The following is a 12,393-nucleotide window of genomic DNA, read 5'->3' on the forward strand; positions in this document are numbered from 1 at the left end:
AAATAACTGGATGTTTGAAAAATTGGGTTAAAGGGATAAAACTGGGTTGAGGAGTGGTCCACTTTCAAATCTGTCACTTTGAACTGACATGTTGTCGAAAATGACTTTTAAAATAGTGCAGCTGGATCCAGATGATCAGAACTAATGTCGCCATAAGTGCAGTGTAGGGAATTTCCTGTTCCCCAGTGGGAATTTCGCGTAGCGTATGATTTGGTTGAAAAGAAAGTGTGTCTGTTGAAATGTAAAATGATCCATGTCAAATTAAAGTCGTTTCGTTCAGTCGGCTCCGTGTTATTGCACTTGCTGCCTATTTACATGACAAAAAGAATAATGAAAGATCTTTAAGTAGTCTGTAAATAAATTATACATTTAGTGGGACATAAAAATGCATCAAACAGCCAATCATGAATAGCAATTTGTACCTAGTATCTTAAACAATGGCCACACCACATGGTACAGCCATTGAGGAACGCACCATAAAGCTATGAGGCCTTGTGTCTGCTGTCAACATTGAGAGTACAACTGAGAAAGTAATTGGGTGGTACCAGTACTCGAGAAATCCCATTAGCTACCGGGCAGACGTGTCAAAGTATTAAGACATGGCTGAAAACTTGACTGGCTGCAGCCTGATGGAACAAGGCTGAAAGATGACTGGGGGAATGGGTGGCCCAGGAGGGAGGTGGGGCAAACAGCTGTTGTAGAGAGGCAGGCAGAGATGAACATCGACTGCCCCCCCCCCCCTTTTTTTTTTTGTATAGTTAGATTGGCAATGATAAACGTGATGTTGATAAATACTTGCAAAGCCAGTTTATCAGCAGTTGTATGGCTTGGGGTTGCCCGAGGCAGCATCCAAGCCTGATAACCCCCGAGGCCTGAGGCATGATGTTGGGGAGGATGATGCAGCTGCTGCTTCTCAGCTCTGTGTATAACCCTAAAGCAGCCAGTTGATATTTTGCATGTCCATCGCGGAGTAGGTAAAAAAGAACCCCATCGCCACGGGCTTCCCTTCGAACCTGTAACGCTCATTACGCGGCAGGAAATTAAATTGTGGGATGGATGAGACAACTTTGCTATTCTTAGATCCCGAACCACAGTGGGGCAGCGGAAAATATGCAGCCTGCGGGTGGCACCAGAGGGAAGAGGAGAGTTTATTTTGTCTATACACTTTTACATTTTAAAAAACTCCTCAGCTTGTCAGGCTCAGCGTTACCTCGTCAGTCTGTCAGCCTCAGGTGCTGGGCTTCGTTAGCTTTGAGGGGATCATTACACTGCATGTGACGTCTGGCACTTAGCATGCAAAACAATGTCGCTTTGTCAGTGTTTAAACACGCTAACTCTAGCATGTCAACATGTGTTCGCTTTAACACAGTAGTAGTTTAGCGTTGGAAGGTATTATGCTAGCATATAAGCATGGGTGTCTGGACCCATTTATTTAAAGGGATTGTGTCCTGTAAGACGAGTGACTTGTTTGTATCAGTTTTTACTGGGGTCACTTTGTTGTTTTCATATTGTAAATTATCATATTTATATGTTATATATATAGTTTTTTCATCTTGTTTTTCAAGTTTTTTATCCAAGTTAACCTACACATGGCACGTGAATCACCAATGCTCAAAACGTACATGCATTTTTATTGTTCAATTATTTTTGTGTGTTTATTATTAAGGTATATTTGTGGATTATTTGAAACTAGTGCAGTGCACGTTGTAAACCTGCCTGTGTGGAGTGGGCTGTTTGCTTGGCCTGTGGTAATGCTCTCTTTCTGAAAACTGCAAAAGGGCCCTGCTGTGTCGCACTAAGTGCCAGTTGTTGTGTACGTGCTGTTATCACGACCCCCTGATGCTGCTGTTCCACAGCATTGGTCACCTGTTGATTCAAAGTTGATCGATGTTGAACGTATTGCTTGTCCAAATTGAATCAACACAAAAAAGTGTTGAGCCCTGAACAAAAGTGATGACAAGTGTTGAGCCAGTAAGATGAGCGCTTCTCGAGATATGCAAACCACATACAGACAGAGATTTCTGGAATTATGAGACAGATGCCATTGCACATTTTCCCAAGCTTTACGATGAGGGTCTTGCTTGTGTAAATGTAATAACACATTGATTATACTTGTACTGGTTGTGCTGGTCTCTGACCCAGATTCTTACATCTGTGCTGGTAGCTGCACCTCCAGGTACATGCTGTGCACTGATCTCTGTTCTCCTCCTCACTTTTAAATTGGAGTAATTCCAGAGAATAAATGTGGACCTTTGAAACGCCCACACTGTTTTGAAACATTCGCTTAATTGAATTTTGTGCTAAAACAATACAATCTGATTTACAAAAAGACATGAATACCACAGCAGCAGCAAAAAAAAATAAAAAAAAATAGCGAACTGTAACAAGAGAGAGGACCGATGTGTGGGAGGCTGTGTGCATATGTGCGGGCTATGAGCCTGCGAGACTGCGTGCACCTGGAAAGCACTTGACAGATGGTTACTTCAGCTCTAGCCGAATGTTGCTTCTTTTTTTTCCTCCGTGTTAAGCCTCTTCCATATATCGAAAGTGTTTCGGTCAGCATTTTGATCAGGCCCGACTCTTTTTGAACCCTCTTGATTGTACGCCACGCGACTCCAGAGTGTGTTCCTCCTGCGCCCATCAGTTTGCTTTTTGTTTAATTCTGACGGGAGCTGCTGTGACTTTCTCTGCCATTTCGGCAGGGTTTTTTTTTTGTAAGATTACAGGGCAGTGCGTCTCAAATCATTATTTTATGCCACATCATCTCAGTAAATTCCCAAGCTCTGGCATAAATCTGGTACTTTATAGGAGACAGGTAATGATTACGGGGAGAAATGTTTTTGATAATAACCTACAACAGTCTCATCTTGCTGCCAAAGAACTGCAAAAAAACAAGTCAACAACATAGTTTGTTAGACCATTACTTTAATCCATCGACTGTATAAAAAGATGGACGACATGACATCCCATAAAATACATTTTCTAAAGTCGAGAAAGGTGTCACCATGTTCAAGTGGTTGTTTTTCTAAGTTTGTTTTTTGATCAGTTATTTGACGTTGTAAACACAGGGTGAAATGTCATGACAGACAGCTGACACTGGTTGAACACGTGTATCAGTGGAGCCTCTACACCGTCATCATCTGCTTTTATACACAATCAGTGGTTTAGATTGTTCTAGTTTGGAGCTTTTTCTTTCAGCCTAGGAAGGTGTTACTAACCTAAAGTGCGGCGGTGCAGACAAACATTGTTCATACTGACTTGGGAATCATTCTCTCTTCGTCAAACGTGCATATTTAACATATAATACCATTTACCATATACTATCCTTCTCATCTTATAGCTGCTGCTTTGTCCTGAGTGACGCTACAAATAAAACAGATCTTTCATACTGTTTGATTTGTTTTTTCTAGGCCGATTTGTTTGATACAGAAGCATTAAACTCATTTCACAAGTTTGCTCCTTTGCAAAAAACAAAATCGTGCCCCACGGATCTGACAGTCCTACTGGCAATGAGTTGTTACTGTATTTCCCTGAGAAATGGCCATTTTCTAAATTTAGCATGTACTCTCTGCAGCAGATGTTCCTGCCCTTTTTAGATGCTGCGGGTATTAATCCCTAATATTATTTTAGTTTGAAGCCAAATGAGGCTTTAATGCACTCGGATTCCTTATGTCATCACTCATTAATTGTTCGACAAAAGTCAATAAATTACTGTCAGTTGCTTTTTATTTTGTCTTAAGATGAACAGAAACTTTTAAGGATTTAAACGTAATTGGTAGTCGTAGTGGAGGGACTGTGTGAACCTGTTCATTCCTGTTGAGCAACAATGTGTCCTCACTCCTTTACTTCCTCCCCATCAGGTGCTGCTCTCTGTGTTCAAAGCCTCATTAAAGGTGTTGTGTGAGACATTTGAAGCCTTTGTCACTTACCTTCTCCTTCTCTCGCCCTTTTCTCTTCAGATGGTCACAAGAACAAAGAAAATATTTGTGGGCGGCTTGTCAGCCAACACAGTAGTGGAAGACGTGAAGCAGTATTTTGAACAGTTCGGGAAGGTAAGGCCGTTTAAATTATTATCACCACCTCGTGTAGTGTTGTCCCAGTAAGCAGCATTTCAGCCCTCTTTGCAATCCACTGCGCACTGTGTGGTTGGCAATTGATTCATTCCAACAACTCAAATTTTTCCTCTTATAATCATTACGATAAGGCAAAACAGATGTTAATTTGATTAATTGAAGCTTCACAATCAGTGGAAGGCAAGCCGGCATCGCTCCCCAACAGTTTCGCCGCGGCTCCGACCACACGGCCAGCGCTCCGGCAGTAGCCAACACTAATTTGAGCTTTAAAAGAAACCAGCCGGCTCCACTCTGGCTCTTTCCCTGACAGTAAGACAAATACGTTCCGTCAAGCACACGACGGAAGAAAATGGCAACGGCTGCACACTCGCCATGCACGATCGACAACACGCGTTGTGTGTGCAGGGCAAACAAGCAATTGCCATGACACCCCCATCCCCCCTTAGAAAAAAGGGGAATGTTTTTCTTACTGAATGTGGCATGACGTTAATGTCAAAAAGCAGATTGGAATCAAAGTTGGGGGGTTCTGATATTGTGAAAATATTATTCCAGGGGGCTCTGAAAGAAAAATCACACCCACATCATTCATATTCAGCTGTTTCTCTCTTTTTTTTTGGCATCTCAAGCAGTTTCTACATGCTGTTCTCATGACCAATACCCCCAGCTGGGTGAAGCATATATGCAAACTCTGATACACAAGGACATGCATAGTACACACACACACACACACACACACAAATGCACATGCTCTCACATACGCATGCACACGGGCGTGCTCTCACAAACAGGCTTTGATACAGTGGCAGCATTTCACAGATAATTTCCCCACGCTGAGCGCAGATCCATTTCCCTCATGTCATATTCCACATCAGTCAAGGTCACCTTCAGCTGATACAGTTCCTCTAACATCAGCGCTTGACCTTGAGTTTAAACAATTTCACTGAGGATGGATTTTTCACGGGCACATAATGTACCATGTCCTGAAGGAGACAAAAGAGCTGTTATAAATTAATAGAAACTGACAATATGCAACCACCTTTCCCCTTTTAAAACCCAGTGTTGTGTGCGGAGAAGGACTTTGGTTTTGCTCTTTTTTTTTTTCCTTCTGAAAAGTGGAGTGAAGACCTCACGATGTCCTGGTCTGCTGTTCCAAATAAAGGCTCCCTATTTGCACAATAGAACGCAGCGAGCAAATATCCAGCACGACTTCGCAATCATTTGATAGGAGGAAAGGCTTGAAATGATTTTTGACTTGATTGAATGACATAATTGACTTGATTACACAAAGTTTTTTCCCTCCTTGAGGAATCCTCAAATGCTTAGGAGGAAACCAACAAATCAGACTGATTGAGCGAGAGTTTTGTGCATGTTTCTGCATGTGCTTTTATAGCCTACTTGTGCATGCTTGGATGTGTCTGCCGTACTGCTCTTGCCATGCGTGAGTGTGTCAGCGATTAAGTGTATTTATGTGGGTGCATGATTAGGGGTGTGTGTGGTTGTGTGCGAGTGAACGAGCAGGTTCGAGTGTCTTCAGTGGAAAAGCAAATCAGAGGAGATATTGAAGGCTGTGGCAGACAAGATGCAGAGCAAACCGAGGTACGGTTCTGCCTGTGTCCCTCCATTCTGCCTCTCACATTCCCGGGATTTATTAAATAACCTGCCTGTCACTGCAACCTACCATTATCGCCGCACGCACGCACGCACACACACACACACACACACACACACACACACACACACACACACACACACACACACACCCCACTCAGAGGACTTATCCATAGAAGGGGAAACCAATTAATTGAGTTTCCCCTCCATAGGATCTTGGTTGCAGTAAGTGTGTCAGTCATCGGTTTGTCTGTCTGTCTCTGTGTCAAGGGGGACGTTAGCCAGCATGGTGGCAGGGCAGCTACTCATCTACATTTGTGAGAAGTATGTTTGAAGCACTTATCAATCATCAGGAAACTGCAGCTTAAAGCACCAGCAAATATTCCTCCTCACTTGGAACAAGCTATTTCACTGATATGTTTTAGCACGTACCCTCTCTCGCTCTCAACGTGTGTGTGGGTGTGGGTGTGTGTGTGTGTGTGTGTGTGTGCAGCATAGGCCAATTAGCAGGATGTGGTCTGCAGAGATGGCGGTGGTTGGGAGGCAGTGCAAGGGGAAACAGCTGGTGTGGCCACAATTGGGTCACAGGTTCAGTCTGTAACCTCCACACCTCCCCTCCCCTCCGCTCCCCTCCTGCCTCAGCCCCTTCCTTCTGTCTCCATTCTGTCAGGGGGGGGCGAGAGGCTGACAGCTCTCATGCACATCAGTCTCACTGCCACTCTCCCAGCCGTCACCATTAGGAAAGAGCACATGCCCCGAGCCTGGCGCAACTTCATGGGAGCCCCCCCGTTTTTTTTGTTTTGTCCGCCCGCAGTACACGCTTAAGGTGTGCATTAGAAGTGATTGTAATAGTCATTTGAATGCAGCTGAAGTGTGGTTGTGTTTGACCGATTCGAATGCACCTCAGATGGATCCTATTACCTGCCCAATAGTAGCCACATCCTGCCTTTCTATTCCCCCCCCCCCTGCTCTCTGGCAGCACACTGCACCTAAGCCCTGCAAGCCAGATGAGACAATCTTATCAGCACTGCCTGGCCTCCCTTTATATTCAAGGACTCTTCACTGGAGGCTGCTGCTATTTCTGTCTCGCAATAAAGTCAAATTAATCAGCGCGCTGTTTGTGCTATTATGTGCACTTAAACATTGTAAGAAAAGACAATGCTGGCTCACAGCAATCGCATTTTCCCCCCCTCTCGTATGTCAGCCTCACTGGTCGACATGTTCCTGCTATTTTTAACTGATAAGGTTGTTTGCAATATGCATAATTTATAAGCATTCTAATGCAGTTTTGTTCCCACTGTTACCTTTGTCTGTGGTTTGCATCATTAGCAGAATTTGTCTTCACAGGTTACAACAGTGAAAACATTGTTTTTCCTTTTTTAATAATAACTACATATTATATGGTATTTATTACTTTGATAATCAAGCAAAAATGGCCCTTGCAGATAACGGAAAATATGATTACTTTTTATTTACTATTTATTTTATGGTATTAGTATATATTATGCAAAGAGTCTTAATATACATTAATTGCTTCAAATTATGTTTTATTGTTATTGCATTGATTAATGTGATTATTACAATTTACAGTTTCTTTTCCAAGTACAATATTTATTGTCTGACCAAATCCAAAATTCAAAGAAACTCACTTATATTATCATGTGTAACCAAGAAAGTATCAAATACTTTTACAGCCTTGGAAACACACAAATATTTGAAATCTGTGCTCTATGATTTCATATTTAATAAACAAAATAATGAATTGAATAATATCACAACAATTCTCATGTAGCCTATTGACACTGTTTGGCAATTTCAATTGTGTGTTAGGGGTATATGGTGTGGTTGGAAGATCTTAATAAATAATAAACATTTCATGTGAGTAAAGTGACGTCCTTCCCTCGCGCTGCACCAGCGCTTTGTGGAAATATGGAATGAGTTGCCCTCTTACTTTCCAATAAATCTAACACCTGTTAACAAAACACCTTCCACCCTGTTATGTCCCACTGAGGCTCGGACTTGATTAAAGACGGGAGGATGTGTGATGACACCTTTATAAATGTGGATGTGACGAACTGGTAGAGCCCTGCCCGGGCATGATCAGGAGCTCTCCCAGCAATTTAAGGCATAATTAGCTCAGGTGGCTAATGCTTCCTCATTGGTTTATTGTAATCAGCTTGGAGTGTATCTCATAGTGCCTTTATTTGGCTAAGCTGAAGCATCTCCTGCTCACTGACTCTGCTCCTGCACTCCTGTCCTTTGGTGAGGATGCTTAGAGCTGACTTTAAGTTTCAACAGAGCCTCTTGCTTCCATGTCGCTGGATTGCCACAATCGCCCCTTTATGTCCAGGCTGTCCTGGTTCTCATGCTCCACTGGTCCAGAGCCAGATCCTGGAGGTGGAGCTGAATGGGAGGTGGAGGAGGAAGGGTGAAAGGAGGCTGAGGAGGAGCTTAACCCTTTCACTGCTCCTGGGTTAAGGAGGGATAACAGTAGAGATAGAAAGGTCACTACATAGTCCTAAGATGAGAGAATGGTCTTGTGGAAAAAAACTTAATCAGTCGACTGAAAGAAATTGTGACTGTAAGACTGATGACACCTGTTGGAGGACACTGGAAAGATGTGTGAGACTGTCCTGTCCTCTCCTACAGCAGCCGTCTCTGCAGTGTTTCACCTCCGGCCAAGGAAGCGACTGCATACTTCTCTCATACTCTCACTGAGAGGAAGCAGATGAGTGGAAGAAATGAAATCATAAAAGCATCACAAAAAGATTCCTTTGTTAGTGCAGGAAATTTGTTCTGGGGCTCTGGTAACCTAATACCACAGCTGACATTTTGCACAGCCTTAGATTTTATAAATGGCAGAGCAATAACTCTGCCTGACCATCTTTAAAGACTGTTTGAATTCATTTTACGACTAGAACTTGGGCCCTTAACAGAACTGGTGGTTTCCAGGTGTTTAAACTCATAAATAATGGAATATGTTCACCAGAATTATACCTTGTTGCTTTGTCTCATTAAAGACTTGAACTTGAGATTTTCTTTTACCTTATGTGGCAAAATATACATAGGGCTTTTCTTGCAATCTGTGAAGTGGGGACTTAAGTGCACTTTCAACATGATGTGAGCTTTGAAGAAAGCACAACTCAAATACACACTTGTGTCACATAGCAAACGTGGTGATGATTGATGTAGAAAAAATAGAACTCAACATGAGCGTAAAGAACCTAATCAAAAGGCTGCAGTCCTTCATTCCTCTCCTCCCGCTAGTGCAGGTGCACATTTGCATGCCATTTACATGGTAGCTCACAGTGACCACCAGCACTACGCCAACGTCTCGGTGTCCATCATCCGCTGACATTCTGTGATTGTTTCCTCTCTGCTGCGACTTAGCCAATCAGCAAAGGATATAGTCTGGTTCCAGTGATTAGAAGGAGTGATCAGAGCAGCACTGATGAAGCATGTGCCTTACAGTGGAGATTTAGCCAGGGGCTTCAATCTCATTGCAGTCACTTGCATTTAGTGACTGAGACCAGCCGCGAGAAGGGCAGAGCAATATAAATGAATTGGCTATGAATGTGGATACGGCCACGCTTCTGCAGGGACACACAGGGGGAAAGGCCCAGTTAGACAAACTATTTCATATCCCCCTTGACCTTTATTTGCCCAGTTGCCCAGCGACATTTCCAATAGAGTACCTTTTAAATGGCCGCTAAAGAATTGAGCTATAGTTTTTCACATCATTTTTTTTTTGCGAGCGTGTCTGTCTTTCCCCGAGAAAGCAAATGTGAGTGTAAATGCGAGTGTCTTCACTGCAGGTGACTGCATTTTTACTTAAAGGATTAGACCTGTAACAAAAAATCCAATTGATCTTTGACTATTGCTGATCCTAAGAAATACCTATCTGATGGGCTCCTCCACCAACTCATCGTGTGGCGTAGGGGCGGCTCACAATGCGAGCGGTGGCTCAGGGGAGATTGACACCTTTCTGTAAGTCTGTAGTCTCATCTCCCAGCTGTCCCTCCTGAAATGGCTCCCTCGGGATAAGCCGGGATTGGCTTGATTGTGTTATCGGCGACTGATCGGGTCATTGAATGATGGAATTTTGAGCCCCTGTTCTGCTTAAAGAATGAAATGTTTAAAGAAGATTGACTGTGATTGGATCAGATCCAGCACCTGCTCAAAGGGGTCAATCAGGTGAAGGCAGGAGGCAGCAATCTCTGCTGTGCTATTGTGACACGAATAAAGGGGGGAATTAATGTGTGTGTGTTGGGGTAGGGTGCTGGAGGATGGATGTCTTGGTGGGGGGTAGAGATGCCATTCAACAGGGAGGCAGTCGAAAAATGTCATCAGAGGAAGTGTCATGAGTAATTTGCAGCAGTCTCACCATTAGATTGGTGTGGAGGTGGACGCCTCCACCTCAGCCTTGCAGACCACAGTCCTTTGGGAATTCTGTGTGGGAGAACATTTCCAAGATTCAAAGAGTTTATTTCCCACGTGGATGGAAAAAAATGTATTGATATATCCCGTATGTGTGCTCTAAAGATTGGCATGGGTTTGGACGATAGGAGCCAGGCGGAACATTACTGCATGAGAGATCCGATAGATCGCTCTCAGGAATTGACAAAGTGTTAAATAGCTCTGAGGTTTTTATCACGCAAATGGGTGTTATGTCACATAAACAAAGATTTTTGCAATCGCCCTCTCAAAGGGCAAATTTGAATAACTCAGGTCTCTGTGTATCACTTGGTACATGTTATCCTAACATTACTTGGATCACAGCATTCTTCTCCGTTATTTGATAGATCGTTGAAGGGGAGATTATTGCCACCTACTGGCTTTGCATACTTGTTTGAGCATGTTCTTCACTGGATGGAGATATCTTTTCACACAAAAGTAGTGCAGACAGAGGGAAAACTATCAATTCAAAAAACTGACTGTAGTAGTTTACACAAGGCCTCAAAAGATGGTATTATATATACACATATATATAGGGGATTATTGTGTTTGTTGGTCGGGAATTGGTAGATATAACACATATTTCTATAAAGAGATTGAGAAATAGCAAGAGATAGCGATTTGGATAGCAATTTCCTTGCTATGACTCAAATGCATGTTTTAAGACGAGTGGAGACAAGCACATTAGAGTTGAGGTCCGCAGAAGACAACGCCGCCCTCTGAGTGACAGAAAGTCTGTCTCTGCCTGCCACAGCCAAATGAGAAACAAAATGATGGTGTCAAATTTCAGCTTTCACCTTATAGGCTTTTAAAAAGGATGCGAAACTGCTTTTCAGCCCAAATAACCCTTTTCATTCTCATCAGACATTCCTTTTTTCTTTACAGAGTGTTGTCAGTGCTCAATGTCGTCGTTCCCCCCCCCCCCCCCCAACTGCAGAGCTCCTAGAAACCAGCGATCATGATACATGACTCAGCACCACCTGGAGAACAGGCAGCTGACATCAGTACAGCTCAAATGATGACAGTGCACAATGCTCCTCGTACATCTGAGCTAACTAGAGCTTCATAGATCTTGAGACATTTGCTAAAGGTGTTTTTGCAGCCTTCTTTATCGATTCATCCCAAATGCCTAACCGGCGAGGTGATGACTAAAGACATGCTTGAGGTTTAACTGCAGCTTTATTCACATCTTGGAGGGTTACAGGAAACAGGAAAAGAAACAGTCGAACGTGTCAGTGGGACATTGTGACAGTCCTCTTTGCCGTCTCCAGCAGTGGATCTGCCAGTTTGCAGTCAGTATAAGCAAGAAAAAAAGACGTACAGCTGAATGTGAGTTTTAGAACTAGTTCCCTTCACCGGCCTCCCATACAGTCGACATGACTTTCAATAATATCCTCTACTTTGCACCGAGCATTTGCTGTGATTGACTGTTATTCCACAATAATGACAGTGTGGCTTTATTTTTATATATGTATAACAATGTGACTTCAGTTCAAGTGTTGGGTAAAAAAATGACTTCAAGTAGCTCACTGCGTGTGCTTCTTCAGCCACCTACTGCAAAGTGGCCAGGACCACAGGCAGCGTCAGCTCACGTCAAGAGTGCCTCCCACACATCGCATAGCCTTCTTCAAATCACCGGGTGAATGTTCTCACATGGACATATACACAATGTTCTGTGGTCTAAAGTGAAGGGCTAATGAAGTCTCAACGGTTTCACTCATCTGAAACACCTACTGCTTGCGCCTGTGTGTCTCAGGGTGTTCTCAGCTACGTTAAGTGTCTGATTACCCAGATGCAAGGCCTTAAAGTCATACAGCATCTCAAAACACTAGTTAGAAACAATTATGTTAGGTTTCATTGCAACATCATTGGAAAATCCAACATTGGTTGTTATATACTCATTATATCCAGTAATATTTACCTGGAGCAGAGTGAACCAAATTATAGCAATTTCAATTGATTTTTGTTTTGTTTTTGATGAATATGTGATGGTAAGTTCCAGCTTTGTTTCCATCCTTTGTTCACCTTGGTAGCATTTATATCTTTATTGTTGTCAGAATGAGATGAGTCAACAGCCACACTATGACCTTTACAGTATATACAACTAAACTGCAACAGCAAGTACAGTATGTTTTGTGGGAATTGCAATCACTGGCTGGATTAGGTTCATGATATTTTTGAGTGAAGTACACAGTTATTAATAGCAGTGGTGGGTGCCATGCAAGTGCATGACTGTCACAGCAGGGTTCACATCCAC

The 12,393-nt window shown here is 43.0% G+C and overlaps 1 protein-coding gene across 9 annotated transcripts in view; it reads left to right on the top strand.

The window, feature by feature from the left end:
* The window catches only part of msi2b (musashi RNA-binding protein 2b), a 241,950-nt gene that overhangs the window by 70,621 nt on the left and 158,936 nt on the right, over positions 1-12,393 (top strand). For all 9 annotated transcript variants that reach the window (XM_062407101.1, XM_062407100.1, XM_062407099.1 and 6 more), the window contains one exon: positions 3,960-4,052. In XM_062407101.1, coding sequence (XP_062263085.1) covers positions 3,960-4,052 — 93 coding nt within the window. The remainder of the gene's footprint in view (positions 1-3,959; positions 4,053-12,393) is intronic.

This window comes from Platichthys flesus, chromosome 15 (assembly GCF_949316205.1).
Source record: "Platichthys flesus chromosome 15, fPlaFle2.1, whole genome shotgun sequence".
In the NCBI taxonomy this organism is placed as follows: Eukaryota; Metazoa; Chordata; class Actinopteri; order Pleuronectiformes; family Pleuronectidae; genus Platichthys; species Platichthys flesus.